The 21268-nt window shown below is 41.4% G+C and overlaps 1 protein-coding gene across 4 annotated transcripts in view; it reads right to left on the bottom strand.

The window, feature by feature from the left end:
* EGLN1 (egl-9 family hypoxia inducible factor 1) overlaps positions 1 to 21268 on the bottom strand; it is a 58288-nt gene that overhangs the window by 6720 nt on the left and 30300 nt on the right. For 2 of the 4 annotated variants that reach the window (XM_049645014.1, XM_049645012.1), the window contains exons 2-3: positions 3306 to 3425; positions 61 to 197 (exon numbers count right to left, since the gene is read on the bottom strand). In XM_049645014.1, coding sequence (XP_049500971.1) covers positions 61 to 197; positions 3306 to 3425 — 257 coding nt within the window. The remainder of the gene's footprint in view (positions 1 to 60; positions 198 to 3305; positions 3426 to 21268) is intronic. The other 2 variants (XM_049645016.1, XM_049645015.1) reach the window with 2 other exon arrangements.

Here is a 21268-nt window from a genome sequence, read left to right as displayed (position 1 = left end):
TATCTATCCCCTCCTCTTCTACCACAGTCTTTTCCAAATTTTTCTTAAAAGCAATACTACCTTGTAGCATATGCTGGTTGTACTTCATGAGGGTTGCGACGGTCAGACCAGAAAAACAGCAGTCTATCAAATTTGGGTTCAATGTCAGCAAACTGGGCTTTGCCTTCTGGAAAAATTCGAAGTATACCTCCACTTACCTAAGGAAAAGAGCCAAATATTTGAGTATGAGAGTAAGAATACTATAAAATTAAATTGATGGGGGCAGGGGGAGATCATTTCAGAATGAAAATTCTTAACTGGATTATTCACAAATACATTCCAATTAACAAGGTATGAAAAGGAGCTGAGATTCCAAGTACATGCAATGATAAGAGGAAAAATTCATTTTTTTTAGGGACTTTTTTGTAAATATTTGGGTGAAACAGATGAATATTCTGAATTCAAAAGGCTTAAACATGACACTTGGAAGTTTTAAAAACTAGTCATTACACCTTTCTGATTTAGGTATGCCAATGATATGCTTAATTAGCCTATTCTTTAAAAATGTGTCCGTTTCAATTACTATAAATGGTTAAGTATGTCAAATAAAGGGCTTACTGTGTTTTAACGTTCAACAGTAATTAACAGGACAGTCACAAATTTAATGGCTCTTACTTAAGGAATTCAACCTATCAGTAGAAAGTGTCCTCATTTATGATCATCACTGTGGTCATTTTATTAGAAATGGGGGCTCTCCCTTGCAAGACTGGGCCTCACACATTGACGGCTAGCTGCTTACAGCACTGGATTCCATCCAGAAAGGATAATTACTATTCACCCAAATACACATCCTTCTCTATCTGGGATCAGATGGACTCACCTATTTATTCCCATACCAACCGAGTGTCTACTGTTCTGGGACCTGTGCCGGGCCCTCAGGACAGAGGAGGGAACAGTGCACACAGATGCTGTCCTTGTGCTACTTACAATCTGGGGGGAATTAAAGTGAGGCAAAACCCACCCAACTGAGTAGCTCTTTACCCTTGAAGAACCGAACTCCTAAGCAGGTAGATTCTAAAACTGAAAGGAACTCATACTTAATCAAGACATCAAGGAGGTTGAGCCTATGCCCAGAATCTGTAGACAAGCTGTTTATCAGGCTCATCCTTAAGTTAAATTTGAGCTACTGTGTACCCTGGCCTGCCTTCCTCAGGCTCTCTTCAGATGGATTCCTGTGGCACTCATGCAAACATCTAAAGAATCTCTAGACTGTGACCAAGAACATATCCTTTCTTCCCCTTGCCCTTTGACTGGAGTCACTGGGAATATCACAGGTGATCTGCTGAAAATATTTGAAAACAGGTAATTAAAGCTTCCAATCCCCCTGTGGGAAACCTTCCCTGAACCCTGAATTAGGTGGCCCCCTATGTGGTCCCACAGCAGTCTATCCTGCACTGGGCATAAGCAATTGTTAATGTACTCATCTGTTCCCTCCACTAGATTCCAAGCTCCATGAGGGCTATTTCTATTTCTGGTCTATTTCCAGCATCCAGAATGATGTCTGGCATGCTGTACATACTCAGTGTAATCTTGCAATGGAAGCTTTTAGATCTATATACAAAAATCCTAAAGACTTTTTTCTTCTTATGTACTAATTTAGAAACTACGTATTAATGACCTTGGCTAGGTCATATCAAAATTAAAAGGAGATCAGCCTAGAAAGAACCTAACAAAATACAGAAGTTAGGAGTTGTTCAAACATATTTCTAGCTGTCAAGATATTCACAGAATTGGGGAGAAATATTTTTTAAGTTTTAACCGAAGTTACATCAATCTGTTTTGTATGTTGGGCTCAAGGTGAATGACCAAATTTCTTTCTTTTAAACTTTGAAAGCTGTAATAGAAAAACCATGCACGTTGTAATGCCTCAACATCTACTTAGCAGTAAAACTTACCTTCATTTTGAACTTGGGCAAAACCAGAGGAAAATCTTTAAATCAGTATAACACAGAAAGATTACTGGAACAACACTGTGAGCATGCCTTAGGTTTTAGGGTATGATTTAGGATAGGACTAGGTTTTTACATAATTAAGACTTGGTGCTTTCCATTTCTATGTATATGTTTGTTTGTGGGAGGGAAGTGTTTAAAGGTTATTTGATTTTTAAAAATTACTGGGGCACTTGGGTGGCTCAGTCAGTTAAGCATCCGACTTCAACTCAGGTCATGATCTCATGGGTCGTGAGTTCGAGGCCCATGTCAGACTCAGTGCTGACAGCTCAGAGCCTGGAGCTTGCTTCAGATTCTGTCTCCCTCTCTCTCTGCCCTTCCCCCGCTCACACACACACACACACACACACACACACTCTCTCTCTCTCTCTCTCTCTGTCTCTCTCTCTCAAAAATGAAGAAACATTAAAAAAAATTACCCTGGCTATACAGGTGTGTTCCCTCTGAAAATCCACAGGGCTATTATATACAGTGTGTTCATTTTTCTATTTGAATATTTTGCTTCAATAAAAGTAAATACAGATTTTAAAAAATCAACCCAAAATTAGTTTAAACAACCTACAAAGCAGTAACAAAGCATGACATACTTCTGAGGTTTCAATCATTTAAACTCAAGTGAAACTCAGGCTAATATAAGGAAATAAATATTTAAAACAAGAGAAAATTAAATGTACTGTAAACTCTAGTAGGTTTTACAGGATTTGTCAGCACTGATAAACTTCTAATTTTTCCATAATCAGGAGAGAAGGAATCCTGCCTCCAATATTCAATTCAATAACTCAATGCCAGACAGTATCTCTGCAACAAGAAGAAGTAGGAAATAACCCATAATATTTATATATAATCTCCCTTAAAAGCCGTTATAAAACAAGTGTTCTCACAAGTGTTTTTTATAAAAGCCACTAAAACGTATATATTTTAATTAAATACATTTTGGTATCGGTTAAATTTGGGGGGGCACCTGGCTGGCTCCATCAGTAGAGCATGCGACTCTTGATCCCGGGGTCGTGAGTTCGAGCCCCCCGTTGGGAGTAGAGCTTACTTAAAAGAGAAAAAACAACAACAACAACAAAATGTTACATTTGGATGAATGCTCTAATATCTGAAAACAAGGGAATCCACTTTTTGAGACATATTATTAGATTTCACTTTACAAAGATCCACTCCTAATACCCAAGACTGAAACAAATCTAAGAAATTTTAAACTATTCCATGTGTGAAAGACAGTCTCACCTAAGAGGAATCTGAGTCTTAATACCTATGAGAAAAAAAAAAAAAGAAAAAAAAAAAAAAAGAACGGTCAAGCAAGCTGCATACCTTGGCATCCCAGTCTTTATTAAGATAATATATACACGTCACACATCTTCCATCTCCATTTGGATTATCAACGTGACGTACATAACCCGTTCCGTTGCCTGGATAACAAGCAACCATAGCCTGTAATAATAACGATGATGGTTTTAAAAGTCTATACATACATGAATAAAAAGGAAAACATTTTATAAAAGAAATCTCTGATTTGGGACTACTTTTACACTTACATTCTCCTAAACAAAAACCGTATTTTGTAGGTAAGAAAAGGCGAAGATATTCTACGTTGACACAAAGACTACAAAGGCAGGTTGGTGAGTAATCCAAAGCCTGGGGAAATCTGCTTCACGGTGAAGGGAAGAACTGACATCGAAGAATCAGAGAGTATCACTTGGCTGTTACAAGCCATGTGCCCTTGCTTAGAACCCCAAAGGTCAGAAGGATTCAGGAACTACTTGCTCCTTCATTCGTACTGATAATCAAGATCAAGTGAGTCTTTGTTCTGCTCCAGGGGAGACTTCTATCATCCCTGAGCTCAACCAAAGAACACCTACATTATTACTGTCTGACAGCCAAACACCCAATCTGACACTGTCTCTGAATTTAGTTCAACTCCAAACATTAACTCATTTGTCAGTGACTTAAAAAAAAAAAAAAAAAAAGGCTAAGTGTAAAATTAGCATGTGACTCACTCCTCCTCAAATCAGAAAGAAAGTCATTTTTTCACTCAGATTATAACAAGATGTAGTTCAGAAGACCGTTGGGTTAATAAACACGAAGGTGAAGAGAGGTCTAAAATAGAAAAGCACTAAAAGAACTCATAGGTTCTACGACCGTAGTACACAGTAACCAACTGAAATTAGAAAGAGTGATTAAAAACAAAAAACCTCAGGAATTATGCAAAAAACAAAAATAAAGATGGTCACCACTTATTCCCGAAATCTTTCACTTCTCCAATCTCTTCATGGATTGAAGTCAATAGGGTCAGTATTTTTTTTTTAATAGGGCCAGTATTAATGTCAATGAATTAGTATAAAGTTATTACACACTAATTAAGTTACATCATTATTTAAAGGATAAATGGCAAATGCTAATTTTTAAAATTCATATTCAACTGATTAGTGAATAAGTAACTCAGTGTTCCATCTCTGAGAGACTAGGAAGCATTTTAAACCTGAAGGCTTAAAAAAAAAAAAAAATCACATTTTCATAAACAGCCTGGACCTACAGCTCTTTCAGAAGCAGAATTTTTGGTAAACATTCCATACGTCTCTATTTTTTGATTCCAGATAGACTTACATGCTTTCTCTTGGGACTTGAGGTTGGTAGTAACAGGCAGAACAGCATGAGCTCAGTGGATTGAATAAACCCAAATAATTTCCTTGTCACTAGCAGCTAGGAAAGGCATGGGTAGCAGACCTTGAACAGTAGTATAAGAAGGTACCAAAATTCAGGGTGCCTGCGGGACTCGGTCAGTTAAGCGTCCGACTCTTGGTTTCGGTTCAGGTCACGATCTCATGGTTTGTGAGATCAAGCCCCATGTCAGGCAGGCTCCATGATGATAGCGGGAAGACTGCTTGTGATTCTCTCTCTCTGCCCCCACTACGAGTGCATGCACACTCTCTCTCTCACAAAATAAATAAAACAAAACAAAACCAAAACACCCAACCTGAAGTCTTCTCTAAAGTGATCTCATCTTAAAAAAAGTTCACTGAGGCCTCTCCAGCTATCTGGTAACCTGAGCATATCTTGAGCAAAGAACAAAGGGGAAAATCTTTCTTTGTTCATCCACCCACCACCCCACCCCATCCATCCCATAGCAAACACCCCCTGAGCATCAACTATGTACCTGAAAGGCCTTGGTAGGGAGGGGCTACAATGATGAACAAAACAGAGTCCCTTGTTTTCATTTATTATGGAACTTAGTGTAGTGAATAAATAACCAATAAACAAACAGATATAATGTTAGGTAGTTATCTTTTCATAAAGTTGAAGGACACAGAAAACAGGATGATTTCTAGAACAGAAATCAAGGAAGACCTCTCTGAGGAGCTCACATCTGAGCAGAGACTAAAATGAAGGGAGTGGCAGGTTGTGCAAATATCTGTGGGTGAGCACTGTGGCTGAGGGAAAATGAGAGCAAAGGCCGAAATGGCTGGGCCAAGTGGAAAACCATCGCAGGCCAGCTGGACTAGAGTGAGCAAGGACAGATTAGGAAGGGTTCAGCAAGCCATGGTAAGGACTTCGGATACTGCTCTAAAAGGGACACAGAGCCAATGGAAACATACCTGATCAATGTTTCAAGAAGGTCGGTTTCAGTTCTGGATGCATAAGACATGGCGACTGCAATAACCTCAGTATCACCTACTAGCTGACGTTTGCCAGATGCTGACCATCTGCCCACACTGTTCTAAGAGATTTGCGTGTAAGAACTCCTCTGATACAACCACACGAGGTAAAAAGTATCATTATCCTGGTCTTCATTTAACTGTGAGGGAAACGGAGTCCCAGAAAGGCTAATTAACACACTCAGGGTCATGTGACAGTAGAGCCAGGTATACTGCAGGCATACCGAACCGCTACATGAGGCTGCGGGGAAGAAAGAGTGAGAAAACAGAGGCGGCCAGCTGGCCGCTGTAGTTTCTAGCAGAGAAACAGAAAAGGAGGCTGCCCAGGCTGGCAGAGTGGGGCATACTCTGAAGGCAGAAAAGCAAGGTGATTTGCTAACAAAGCGGAAGTGGAAATCGGGAAGAGCCAAGGATGACTTCAAGGTTCTCTACCTGTATCATCTGATGAATGGAGTTAAGTCTTCCCCAAAATGGAAATACTAGGTGAAAGAGCGGTTTTTATTAAAAAGGGGAAAGAAGTTTCTCAGCAATGGTCAGGATGAGCCAGACACCCCAGAGCAGAACAAAACTGCACAGCGGGATTATGGCTCGACGTGGGATCTGTCTGTACTGGTCACTTCTAAACTGCTTTCCTTGGAATTCTGGGGTTATGTAGAGGTAAGGGAAGGGGGGGTGGAGGAGGGGAAGTGAGTGGGGGAGGATGGGGGGAGGCATTGAAATGAGAAGAGACCGGGGCGCCTGGGTGGCTCGGTCGGTTAAGGGTCCGACTTCAGCTCAGGTCATGATCTCACGGTCCGTGGATTCGAGCCCCGTGTCGGGCTCTGTGCCGAGACAGCTCAGAGCCTGGAGCCTGTTTCAGATTCTGTGTCTCCCTCTCTCTGTGACCCTCCCCCGTTCATGCTCTGTCTCTCTCTGTCTCAAAAATAAATAAACATTAAAAAAAAAAATTTAAAAAAAAAAGAAATGAGAAGAGACCAAAGTAGGCGGTTCTGCCCCAACCTTCAACTAGGGGCAGCATTTCCCCGCATGCTGGTTTGCAACTGAGGAAGCAAGGCCAGGAGTGAGTCCCCAGAGCACATCCCTGCAGGCAGACACTAGGAGGGCAGAGCCTAAGCATACCCAGAAAAACCAGATTGTCACAGGAAACCTGTGAGCCAGGCGGGGAGGTGGGGGGGGGGTGGGCACTCCTAGAGGTTCTGGGGGGTTCTGGGGAAAGAGAAATCCTGTAGGAAACCTGCAAAGGTCTGGATGAATTCATTCAAATACTGATATGAGGACAGTGCATTTAGTAACTGACACACATACCAAGATTCCTCTCATTTGGACTGTAGAAAACACAAAAAGGTATTTCTCTAGGGCTCGGGATTAAGAAGGGCACTTGTCTTGATGAGCACCGGGAGACGTGTAGAACTGGTGAATTGCTACATTGTACACATGAAACTAACATAACCCTGTATGTTAACTGGAATCAAAATAAAAACTTAAAAACAGTAAAAAAAGGTATTTCTCTAATCTCATGAAATCTGGCAACTGTCTTCAGCCAGTATTCATATTTAAACACAGTTATCTTAAAATATCTGAATTATCAAAATTTAAAGTTCCTTAAATATGGAGCACCTGGGTGGCTCGGTCAGTTGAGCGTCTGACTCTTGATTTCGGCAAAGGCATGATCCCAGGGTTGTGGCATCAAGTCCCAAAGGTGGGCTCTGCACTGGAACCTGCTTGGGATTCTCTCTCTCTTCCTCTCTCTGCCCCTTCCCTGCTCACTCTCTCTCAATAAAAAAATGAATGAATAAAATTCCTCAAAAGTAACATAGCTTTTCCAGTTCTTCCAGTTTTGAAATAATATTCATGCTCTATTTCTTAATTGGTACTTTTGTTTTCCTAGTGCATTTTATATATATTTGTGTAAAAAGACTCTGATGTTGCTGTTCTTGTTTTGTTTGCTTTCAATATGCACCTAACATGCTCTTATTCATAATACTTTTAGTAAACTCACTTTTTTTTCTATGAATCAGTTGGTAAAGCAACTAATAGCCACTCATTCTAATCTAGATGTCATCAACAGCCTTAAAAAATATTTATGGCACTGATTGGAATTTAAACAAAAACTTTAAAAAAGGAATTAAAAAAAATGTTATTTATGGCACACCTACCATATTGCAACTACAAAAAGGCCTGCTATGGTAGCTGTCTCAAAGTACTTAACTGCAAAGAAAAAAAAAATAGGCACACACAAAACAAATAAACTGAGTCGTATAAATAATAAACAGAAAAAGAATCCTGAAAAAAGGAAGTATTTGTGTAGGATAAAGAAAAAGTGAGGGGATGAGGCTTTGAGCTACACATAAGACTGAAGCTTATCTTTGAAGGACAGATGTGATTTGAAAAGGTGACAGGAAGAAAAGCAGAGTGTAAGAGCATAACAAATACAGCAGTTAAGTGACTGTGGGGTATTTTATTGATCTGCTCCACTACTTAACTACTTAAATGGTGAAGTTCATTTGGTGGAAACAGGATGAAATCTTGAAAGTTATGCAGAGGAAGTAGGACATGAAAGGGAAGCAACGGTGAGCCACTGTGGTCCTTGGGTGGGTATGACCACTGTGAAAGCTTTTAAGAAGGCAGCTTTTTTATTCTAGGATTTATATGAAAGATTATTCTAAGATAAAGCACACTGCTTTGGTCTGAATGTCTGTGTTCACCCCAGATTCATGTTGAAATCCTAACCCCCAAAGATGATGGTAACAGGAGGGGCCTTTGGGAGATGCTGAGAGGTAATGAGGGTGGAGCCCTCAGGAATAGGATTAGTGCCTTATAACAGTGACTCTGGGGGGATCCCTGCCCCTTCTGACCAATGTGAAGACACAGTGCAAAGTAGCTGGCCATGAACCAGGAAGAAGGCCCTCACTAGGCCCTGCTGGTCACCTTGATCTGGGACTTTTCAGCTTCCAGGACTGTGAAATACATTTCTGTGGTTTAAAAACTACCCAATCTGGTTTTGCTGTTGTTGTTGCTGTTGTTATGGCAGTCTGAATGGACCAAGTCACATCTGTAAAAGATAAAACTGTTCCAACAGATTTATGTTAGATGTACTAGTTCTAAGGATAAGGAAATGCATTAAAGTCTATCAAGAAAACTCAAAATGAGGCTTATCAGGGATTGAAATGACACTCCTTGGTTGTCCTCTGTCCTTTCCCAGAAGCAGGACTAGACTTGACCCTGCACTCCTCTAAGGTTTGGGGTTGAGGATAGCAGAAGAATCTAGGCATTTGCCCGGAAAACAAACAAACAAACAAACAATGCAAATGCTCATTTACAATTCTGAGGTATGATCCTAATCTGCCATGTCTTTGAGATGCCAGCTTTAAATATTTCAATTTCCCATTGGGAAAAGCCTATTTAAACATAAGCAAAACAATTAAATACTATTTTTTCCTTTTTGATATGAAAATATACATGATTGAGGATGTTCTTAAGATAAGAAACACCATAAATTTGTTTTTCACTCTGAGAATAAAAGGAAGGAAGAGGTTTGTGATACCTCTTTGGAATCTGAAGACATTTATTTCTGGCATTGGAAGACTTGTATTCAATATGAAGTTGAACCAGGAAACTTTTAAAAAAATTTTTCCTTTTTGAACAGAATTATTTTAAAACATGGATTCAAAGCTAAGAGAACTAGGGGCGCCTGACTGGCTCAGTCGGTAGAGCATGCAACTCTTGATATCGGGGTTGTAAGTTCGAGTCCTGAGTTGGGCGTAGAGAGCACTTAAAAACAAAATCTTCAAAAAAAAAAAGAAAAAAAACGAAGCTAAGAGAACTAAAATTTTACGGGCTGTAGGGAAACTGTTCATGCTCTGAAAATCTATCCTATTACAATGTACCGCCTAAGGGTACACAGCCCTCTGCCCTTTGTCCATGCTGACAGCTAACACTAGCGGTCCCTGCCTGCAAGCCAGGTGTGGACGATCTCCTTTAGACTTCACAGCAAATTTATGAGGAAGGTACAATTAATCTCTCCATTTTAGAGGTTAGAAAATTGAACTACAAGGAGAATAAAAATCTTGCCAAAGGCTCTCAGCGGTGGAGGTGGGACATAAATTGAGGCAATCTGGAGGGAAAAATCACTCTGCCTATTGTGTTCTTCAATTCTTGGCCCCAGTGAGGCTTGTGTTCAGTCTGAGAGGTTCAGATGGGATCCGTAACACAGGCTCCTACATGATTCCCCCGCCTGCTATATGCCAGACTCTCGCATAATGCTCAACTCTCAGACGTACAGATGTTTTCCAGCTCTATAGGACACCTTACCTTTTAAGTCTCTTCCCCATCCGTTCTGAAAGCACACCCCCGGCCCCATCATCGCTACCTCTGTGGTTATATACATCTAATTCAAATATGGGGAAAAATAATTGGTCATCAAAAGAACTGAAGTAAGAGCACGTACTGTAAGAATAACCTAATTTTAAAACTGCAGACTTCAATTACACCGGTTTAGGTAAATCTCATTTCCAAAAAAATACCACTAAAAACTTTATAGAAAGTCATGAATTTTGTTCACCGCTTTAACTACTTCGGAGGGAGGGGGTAATGAAAGAGGGCAATCTACACGCATTAACGTTTTTAATCTCTTATTTGCTAAGCTTAATGTTATAAATAAATATCTCACCATAAGTAAACCCAGACTTTACGTTTTGGGAGGCAAATTTTGCAAATCCATGTCATGGCAAAAATGAAACTAGCACTGAAAAACAGGGTTGGGCAGTAAGAACAAGGCCAGTTTTTCTCTTGGTACAAAAGCCTCCAGTCCACATGGGGCAATAAAGACCTTTCAGAAGATCAACATTCACTGAAACTCAACTCATTCTAAAGAGGAAGAGAGGAATGGAAAAGGAGGTCCTGGGAAAGTGTTATGGCAGATCATGGCAGAGTTTATGGGAGAAGTCGTATATGAACTAAGCTTAAAAAGGAAATCTGTAAGGTGGAAAGTGGGCACCTCCAACAGAATGAATTTCACAAGGGCAGTTTTAATCACGGGAAAATAACAGAACACGTTTGGTGACAGGGAACGTTCAGATTTGCTAGCGCACCGAGTTCTTGAGAAGAGGTAAGAGGGGCCAGACTGCAGACAAACCTGAGCACCTTCTTACTCCACAGGCAGAGGAGAGCCAGCATCCTGGGCAAGGGGGCAACATAATCAGAACACGGCAAGTTGAATGTAAGATGGATTCACTCAAGGGAGCAGGAATAAGCGGGACGCTGAGAAGACCGGTCAGAACACACTGAAACCCGCAGAACTGCAACACATCAAGAAAGGGAAAACAGTGTGATGTGGAGGAGGGTCTCTGGGGAGGGTGGAAAAGAGGGAGCCAGGGCTGGGCGCAATGGGGAGGAATCCTGGCCAGGAAAAAGGGAAAGGACTTGGTAAGGTTTTCACAGACGGTGGGCGGGGGAGACACGGCCGAACCAAAGATGGCTTACGAGGGTCTGTGTCTGGTTGAGATTAACAGACCATGAACAGAAGCAGGGAGCATGGGCTTGGGAGAGGCCGGTTCCTTTTTTGGACATACTGAGTTTGCCATGCCGATGGGCCATCCGGGCGGAGATGTTCAAAAGGCAGTTGGAAATGCAAGTCTGGAACTCCAAAAAGAGTCATGGCTGGAGATGCAGACTTAGGCGGCCTCTTCACAGGGGCTGAAGCCGTGTGGCTACCAGACATTGCCAAGGAAGAGAGTGTAGGGAGAGAAGAAAACAAAGCACAGATTTGTATGGCATAAACTCATCTGGAATAAAAGCTCATTAAACTTTGCTTTCCTGATCACAGCAAAAACAGTTAAATAACCAGGCAAAGGCTGATAACTGTAAATGATTTATGGCTGATTTTTTTTGACTAATTATTCATTGACTAATTGTACATGATAAACACATACTACAAAATGGGATTAATAGGGGCATTTAGGTTGTTTCTTAAAATGTTTTAAGAGGTTTTTACTATTATTGGGTTGCCTGAGTGGCTCAATCGGTGAAGCATCCAACTTCGGCTCAGATCATGATCTCGTGATTCACGAGTTCAAGCCCCACATCAGGCTCTGTGCTGACAGCTCAGAGCCTGGAGCCTGCTTCGGATTCTGTGTTTCCCCTCTCCCTCTGCCCCTCCTCCGCTGATGCTCCATGTCTCTCTCTCTCTCTCTCTCTCAAAAATAAATAAACATTAAAAAAATTTTTTAAAAAGTTTCTTGCTGTTATAAACAATATTGGGATCAACAACAGTTCTGGAGCTTGTCATTGTAAACATCCTCAATACTTTCCTAAAATTAAACTCCTAAGAGTGAAATTATAAGCCTTTAAAAATTTGTTATTGCCAGAATGTTCTCCAGGATGGTTATATTAGCTTCCACCCCCACCAGCTCTGCTGGGAGTATACACATCCTTCTACTCATTTGCCAATCCTGGCTACTAAATTTTATTCTTTTAAAAACTGCTCAATTTGATAGGTAAACATGTATATTAATATTTTAATTACATCTCAATTTGTGAAAGCAAACATTTTCCATATTTTTATTGGCCATTAAATTCTTCTTTTGTTAACTGCTCACTCACATCATTTACTCGCTTTCCTACCAGGCGGTTATCCTTTCTCTACTGAACTTTAGGAGTTCATTAGCTACTACTAGCCTTCTGCCACATAACAGGACAATTTCAACATTTTTACTGTGCTCCTACAGAATATTTTAATACAAAGTAGTTATTATTTGTGCACGAAGGCAGAGTATGGCCGTATTAATTATTAACATAAACTGAAGTTTTAAAAAGTCCAAGAGACTTTCTGACTATATTCATAGGAATGTGAAAAATGCAGGGAACAAAAGCAAAGATAATAAATAGCATTGTTCCAAATTACTCCCCACGTGGCTCAGGAATGACGGACTGTTTAACACCACACACACTACTTTCCTTCCTGGGCCCTAATTCTATCCTAAGAGAAAAAACTTCAATATGCATTTAAAAATCGACTTGCTGAAGGGCAATGCTCCCAGTAGGCAGCATTACTGGATTACTCCAGCAATCTGGAGCTGTACGATGATGCTGCCTTACTAACTCTCCATTTCCCTTTTAGGAATTGTGAAGTTATACTTTATAAATTAGGAATCTATCTGGTGAAGCAGTTTCTATTTGAGCTGCCTAACCCTGCCATCAGAACAGAGACCTATAATTTGCTAACCTTGGCTACAATCTCACCAACTCTGCACAACTCTTCCCCCAGGCTCCTAAGCAGGGCTCTGTATTTATGCCACTCAACCACAACGCCCCTGTCCCCCAACCAACCGCAAACTTGAGGAGGAGGACAGAGCAACCTCTCTTGGCAAGAAGGCTGGGGATCCCAGGCAAGCCTCAGCTTGATCCCCACCCACGGAGGGAGTTATGTGATTTCATTCGAGCCCATGCAAGGAGGGGTCAGTGGTAACATACATACTCAGACAGCTATGGTAAACGTGTTATGTTATTAATAGAACTCCCTGGCAGAGTATGCAATTTAGCATTAAAAGAAAAATAAAAACAGAACAAAACACTCAGCTGTTTAACATTACAAACACCTGCCTCAGCACTTCCCTAGGCCTCCTGAGCAGGCACTGCAGTCCACATGGGGACACACCAATGAAAAACTTCAATTCCAGAGTCTACAAGAGAGTTGTGATTTTAAAACATTATTTAAATGATTTCAGCAGAGTGTAATGCGTGTTTATTTTAGTGGACTGGAGGGCATGGACTGAAGGTTCCTGATATTTGTCCTGGAGCAAGGGGTTAACCACTACTGGATATACACAATCATTGGTTAATGCTGAAAGCTTCTAATAAAAAACCTCTAGGGGCGCCTGGGTGACTTGGTTGGTTAATCACCTGACTCTTGATTTTGGCTCAGGTTGTGATCTTGCATTTCCTGAGATGGAGCCCCGTATGGGGCTCTGCACTGACTAGCTTGGAGTCTGCTTTGGATTTTCTCTCTGCCCTTCCCCCGCTGACACATGGGCTCCCTCTCTCTCAAAATAAATAAACTTAAAAAAAAAAAAAATCTTACTCCAGTGAGATTAAGTCCAGTTTCCTCATCTCAAATCCATAAGGTAGGCAATTATTAGCGCAGATATCAGAAATGACTACAGTACTAGAAAAGAGAGGTATAAATATACTTATATATTTATATATATTTACACTAAACAACATTTAACAAAAAAAGAACCGAATACCCAAACAACTGAATCTATTCAAGATGAATCACAACAGGGAAACATCATGCAAAAGCATCCAGGCCAGTGTGAGAAACACAACAGTCTTATACAAGGTACCCACGCAGCAAAGATCATGAATGCTCTTGTGGGAATGGGGACTCAGAAAAGACTTTGTGGAGAAAGTGACAAATGAGTAGAATTTGAAGGATAAAAGTACATGGTTTCTAGAGTCAGGGGAAATTCCCAGCAGAGGACAGGAAACAGAGTATCTACAAAAAGAACTACCAGGGCATCCCAAGAGAAATGCACCTGGGTAAACCCTTTGGGAGATGAACTGTGTGGTGCAGAGCAGATGATGGGGCAGAAAAGATGAGCAGGGGTCAGGAAAGTTCTTCCTGACTTGCTCAGGAGCTTTGTTTTGTAAGCCAGTGTAGCCAGATATGTTCAGTAAGAATCACTGGATGTACTTCTTAACATACGCTGCCCAACCCTCCACCTGAAATCATGAGTTAGCAGGCACAGACTGAGACCTGGGAACCTGGAATTTTAAACACGCACTCCATAGGATTCTGATTAGCAAGTGGCCAAGTTTTGAATAACAGCAGCAAAACAACCAAATCAAGGTCTTGACCTCAGGGTTGTGAGTTCGGGCCCCGTGTTAGGCCCTGCACTAGGCGTGAAGCCTGCTTAAAAAAAAATAAAATAGAGGCGCTTAGGTGCTTCGGTCAGTTAAGCGTCTAAACTCTTGATTTTGGTTCAGGTCATGATCTTGCAGTTTGTGGGTTTGAGCCTCGTGCTGGGCTCTGTGCTGACAGCACAGAGTCTGCTTGGGATTCTCTCTCTGCTCTTCCCCCGCTCGTGTGCACTCTCTAAATAAATACATAAATAAATAATAAAACTAAAGATCAAATAAAAAATGTGAAACAGGATTTGGTGGTGGTGAGAGAGAAACAAGAACTCATTAAAAAAAAACAAACAACAACCAAGGCATGTGGCTGGCTCAGTCAGAGGGGCATGTGACTCTTGATCTCAGGGTTGTATGTTTGAGCCCCACGTAGGGAGAAGAATTTACTTAAAAACAACAAAAAAAAACAAAAAACAAAAAAATCCACAACTTAAAATATATCCACTATTTGTTCATTCAGCAAATATTTTCGAAGCACCTATTCCATGCCAGGCATTGCTCTAGATCCTGGGGATACAATAATGAACAGAACAAAGCAATGACCACCTTTGGGTAATACATGTCAGAAGATCAACACTGGGGAAGCACCGTGGGGACTGGGGAACACAATGCTGGGGTCGCATTATCAATAGGGTTGTCAGGTCAACCTCTCTGAGAAGCTGACATCTGACAAAATTTTAAGAGATGAGGAAGTGAGCGTCCCATGCACACTGTGTCCAGCATGTCTGAGGAAAAGGAGGGTCAGTGTGGCTGGAGAGGAGAGCAAAGCAGGGGATATGGAAGATGACATCAGAGAAACAGGGTTGGGAGCACAAATCACGTCGAGCTTTATAGAGACCACTGTAAAGACTAAGCCACTGGAGGGTTCTGAGTAGCCTGGCCGCCATGTAGAGCAGGGACTGGCAAACTACAGCTAACTGCCTGTTCTTGTAAGTAAAGTTTTATTGGAACACTCATTCGTTTACATTTTGAATGGCTGTTTTCATGTTACAACAGCAGATCTGGGAGGCTATGCCAGAGACTGTGTGGTCCAGAAAGCCTAATATGTTCACCATCTGGCCGGCCCTTTACAGAAAATGCTTACTGACCCCTGATGTACAGAATGGATTGAAGGCTGGCAGAGTGAAAGGCCGAAGACTGGTTAAGAAGGCCACTGAGCTAAATCAGGTGAGGTATAATGACTATCTGGGCCACGGTGGTTAAGAAATGATTGGATGAGTCAAAAGGATTTCCAGAAAGACTGACATGTGGTATGAGAGGATGACTCTGGGTATGGGGGGATGTGGGAGATCAGGGGTTTCATTCCGAACATGTTCAGTTGGGGCATGCATAACGCACAGTTTTAGGAAGACAGTCCCTGGTCTTAAAGAACTTATATTCCAGTGGAACAGAAAGGAAAACTAATCATTTCAACACAACCAACGAAACGACCAGGCCAGGCACTATTAGTCCACTGAAGGGGAAGCTGGGGTCAGAGAAAGCTTCTTGAAAAATGGGTCTTGGAAGAAGAATACGAATTAGCCAGGCAAAAGAGATGTATGCATATACACAAAGTTACCAAATTACTACTACAGACTGGTTTTCATTCAGTACCATATGCCTTTATTTTGGGCCCATGCACAGCTTATTTTTAAGAATCTTCAAATACGGGGGGGATGCCTGGCTGGCTCAGTCTGAGGAGCATGCAACTCTTGATCTCAAGGTTGTGAGTTCGAGCCCTACATGAGGTGTAGAGATTAGATTTAAAACTATTTTAAGGAAAAAAAAGGTGGGGGGGACATCCAAGTAGGGGCACCTGGCTGGCTCAGTCAGTAGAGCATGCGACTCTTGATCTCAGGGTTGTGAGCTCAAGCCCCACGTTGGGCTTGGAGCCTACTTTAAAAAAAAAAAAAAAGAATGTTCAAGTATACCTAGTGAATGGTTTAGAAAAAGAATCTAAATAAAACACAAGATTTCTACAACAAGTATTAAGAAGTTAAGTTCTGTAAGCCTTTATACCTAGAGACTTTCAGGCATATTGCCAGTAACTAGCAACCTCAGGATTTCTCTCCAACCCTTGTTCCCACTGCCCACCAGACAAGCATCTATGCCACTCTGCTGCTTCTCCCCTGTTCTTCAGAGCCACCTGCTTCTCTGATTCACAGTTTTCTGCTGGCCCAGGCTGTCTTTATGTCACAATGTTTACTGAATCCTATTAATAACTGATCTACCCTGCTCATCCGATCAACATGACACATCAATCGACTGTAGGCAAATTCTTATTCAATATTATGTGTAAACGTGCTGTTGGTAAAAGAGGAAGTTTTATTTTGGTTCCAGATGGGGCCCAGTGGCTCTAACCAAACTGACCTATGGGCCATAAGATAAAATCTGAGGACCATTGCTATAAGGATAGGAATTTGAAAAGGATGTTCCATGTTGCAAGAAGTCTTTTTTTTTTTTTTTTAATTTTTTTTTATTCAACGTTTTTTATTTATTTTTGGGACAGAGAGAGACAGAGCATGAACGGGGGAGGGTCAGAGAGAGAGGGAGACACAGAATCAGAAACAGGCTCCAGGCTCCGAGCCATCAGCCCAGAGCCCGACGCGGGGCTCGAACTCACGGACCGCGAGATCGTGACCTGGCTGAAGTCGGACGCTTAACCGACTGCGCCACCCAGGCGCCCCCTTTTTTTTTTTTTTTAATTTTCTTTTTCAACGTTTTTTATTTTCCATGTTGCAAGAAGTCTTAAGCCGAAGTATTAAAGGCTCCACTTGTGTGTGTAATTTGAGAGAATTTTCAGTAAATTAATTATGGAGAACCAACCAGATACATCTAAAAGAGTCTTGAAAAAAATCCTCACATATCTGGCTAGTATGCTGTGCTGCACAAACTAATAGCTCACTTCTCTATGAATCCACATCTCGGCCTTTGTCAGCCTGGAGGGGAGTCTGCTGCCATTAGCCTTTAACTAATCTACATTTTTATCAATGATTTTGAATCAAAGACACTGTGATTTATCAGTGTGACTTCTGTGAACAGGAAAAGTGTAGGTAAGCACACTCGACAGGAAAACCGCCAGCAACACTGCGGAATTACCACGTGCCAGTCACTGCACCAGGAACTTTACACTTTTTTACTGGATCCTCAGAGTCCCTGTGAGGCAGGTATCATGCTCCTCATATGGAGTGAACTACACAATGGGGATAAGACCGGTTGGCAGAATAGACACCTTAAACAAAACAAAACAAACCTAGTAGGGCTGGTTGACCATAAATTTCAAGTGTTGCTAAAAAGCTCTGCCTACCTTAAGCCACATTAAATAGTTAACTAGATTCTGTACGACTCAGGCCCTACTCATTTCTGGGGATACATTACAGGAAGGATACTGATAAGCTAGAGCATTTTTTTTTTAAGTTTATTTATTTTGAGGTGGGGGGGGGCGTGGGATGGACAGAGAGAGGGAGAGAGAATCCCAAGCAGGCTCCACGCTGTCAGCACAGAGCCCGATACGGGGCTCAAACATGTGACTGACAAGTGAGATTATGACCTGAGCCGAAATGGAGAGTCAGATGCTTAACCGACTGAGCCACCCAGGTGCCCCTGGTGTAAGTATTTTTTAAAAAAACAGCCAAAATGCTGAGGGCAACGTCCAGTAAGGAAAAGGGGCAGGAAGTGAAGAGGTTCAACCTAGAGAAGATGTTCCCAGTGGGATGCAATCTCTGGAATACAGGGCCCGAGTCAGATAAAAATAGCACCACATTTTACATGGTGCTTTCCACTTTGCAAAATGTCTTTTACCTTCCCAAAAGGCCACATGAAATAAAGGAAGCACACTGAGATTAACAAGACGGGGCTATGAAGCCAGACTGCCCGTTACTCACACTCCCAATTTTGCCCCTTCCCAGGTGGGTCACTCTGCACAAGTTATTTAACATTTCTGGGCCTGATTTCCCTTGTCTGTAAAATGAAAATAACAGTGGCGTATCTGCACGGCTGATACATTAGTACATAGAAAATTGCTTACAAACACTGCCCAGTGTGCAAGCAGCATTAACATTAGCTATGACCATTAGCTATGGGGCACTGGAGAAGTCCCAAGCCCCCAGAGCTGTGTCCTCACTTGAAAAATTAGGATTACCACTATTTACTCACAGGGCTAGGAATGAAACAAGACAACAGGTGTTCGGTAAATCTTAACTCCTTCCTTCTTTCATAAACACCTTTGTCATAATCTCTGAGAGAGCCTACTATGCGCCAGGCACTATGCTAAGCATAACCTTTATTATCTCATGTAATCCTTGCCACAACTTTATAAAAGGCCTGCTTCTAGTACCCTCGCTTACAGACAAGGAAACAGGCTTGGAATGGCTAGTTCACATGAGGCCGCAGAGCTAAGTCATCACGAAGATTGGGAACCCAGGTTTGTTGTCGCCCAGTTTTGAGCCTCCATTATATACGGCATTTCATACACGTTCCTTCATTTGTGTATCTCGGCAACTAATAACATGCCTAGTAAAATGCCTTAAATGGATAAGATGTTCAGTAAGTGTTTCCTTCATCAAATAAATGAATGCTAGCCGTCTTCAACTCAGTACAGCTGTAAGGAAAGCAAAGCTGTAGAAAAGCTTCTGTCTCTGCTCCCTGTGCCACTAAGTGGGGAGAGATCGTGGGTCACATAATCTGGGCCAGGTTTATTTCTAAGGCATGGAACCTGGACTGCACAATCTCCCAATCTCATCCGAAGACTATACGGTTCCATGTGGCAACACTTCTGACATAGCAGAGGTTTAAAACAAAAACTATGGAATTTCAAAACTGGAAGAGACCATACAGGACTGGCCCAAACTCTTTAAACATGGGAGTCCCAAAGGACAAAAGTCTGGGTTTCCCAATCGATTTCCAAACCCACATTGCTTCTTTTATAATGACACAGAGCAGACATTTCAAACAGGATTAAAAGAAATATTACTGGGATCACAAAGTCCAAAAAAACATGGGTGCCAAAAGTAAACAGTACTTAATAACTTCTATTTTCTAAAAACTCACTTTATTAGTCACTACAAAACACCAGGTTTTACTGCTTAAAATAAGCGTTTCAAATAAGGTAATATTATCTTTTAATTTTGTGAATACCCAATTCTCATAAATGAACAAGGTAACCTCAGAATAAATTTTTTTTTAATTTTTTTTTTTTAACGTTTATTTTTTTGAGACAGAGAGAGACAGAGCATGAACGGGGGAGGGTCAGAGAGAGAGGGAGACACAAAATCTGAAACAGGCTCCAGGCTCTGAGCTGTCAGCACAGAGCCCGACGCGGGGCTTGAACTCACAGACCGCGAGATCAAGACCTGAGCCGAAGTCGGACGCTCAACCGACTGAGCCACCCAGGCGCCCCAGAATAAATTTTTTATAATAACAGCCTTGCAGTAGCACTAGCTTTTTTATTTTTTAAAGCATTTATAGAAATCCTGGATAAGATTCTGGAACTATTGTTATAAAGGCTAAACAAACACAACAACAAAAAGTTGTCACAGTCTCTGGAGACATGTTAAATGCAAAACTTCAACTCGAATTTTATATATTCAAGGATGGTATACAGTCTTTAAAAAAAGAGTACTGGGGCTAAACATATAAAAAAAAAAACTTTGAGATGAAACCATAAAATATCACAAAATATTTCAAAGAGAAATAAATAAGATTCTTTAAAAAAAAGCAATTTCTACTCTAACACTTAAGGTAAATGTTAAGTCACACTATAAGTTATTTCTTAAGCATATTATATAGAACAAATGTCCTAGACCCATCTGATTCAGTATGCTTTCACCCACCATAAATCCTTAACTGTAATACACAAAAAGTGGCAATGGGAAACCTACAAAAAAATGTTACGGTGGCAGACAGAGGGTAAAGCAACATGCAGTAAAACGGTCTAGTAAGGTTCGGAGCCAGCAGCCTGGATTCAAATCTCAGCTCCACAACTACTACCTCCATGGGGGGGATTAACAACCACATACACCCCAAAGGGGTACTATGAGGACTGAAAACAGAATGCACATAAAGGACTGGCACGGCACCTGGTACTCAGTAAACATCTGATAAATGTGAGCTATTAGCAGCACTGCCGATATGCTCCTCAAACACGGACATAGGAGGATTTCATCCTTGCTCATGTGCTGACACCTGCTTTTGTTTTCCCAGTTCCCATTCCCCACCCCACCCCCACCCCACCCCCACCCCTGGCTTCCTTGGGCAACCCCGATCTGCTGTCCTCAATCCTATGTTTGGGTGAGGTTCACTCTCTACCCTCCAGGGTGAGCACGAGGCTTAAGCCTGGTCAGAGATTGGTTCAGAAATGGGCACATGGCCCAAGCCATTTGGAGCCAGTGGGACTAAACCCCAGGATTTTATTTGGAAACTTCTGGTAAAGAGAAGCTCTCTTCCTATGTATATCTCTAGGTTGTAAAGCTAAAACTTTTGGGGCCAACTTGATGTCACGTGAAGAAAGCTTACAGGAGAGTAACAGAAGAGCTGAGAGAGCAAGTTTTGATGTGTATAATTTGCGCCCTTGGTTCCAACTATGCCAGAATGTTGATCACTGGATCTATAGTTATGGGGACCAATAAATTTCTTTTTTGGTTTGCTCAAGCCCATTTAAGGGATATTTCATTTTGTTTTTGATATCTGCATCTGAGATCTGACACATGTGGTCCCAATCACTTTCCAGAAGCT

The sequence above is a fragment of the Panthera uncia genome, chromosome D2 (assembly GCF_023721935.1).
Source record: "Panthera uncia isolate 11264 chromosome D2, Puncia_PCG_1.0, whole genome shotgun sequence".
NCBI lineage: Eukaryota > Metazoa > Chordata > Mammalia > Carnivora > Felidae > Panthera > Panthera uncia.
Note: the sequence above shows the minus strand (reverse complement) of the source record. Positions and strands in the feature narration are given on the sequence as shown.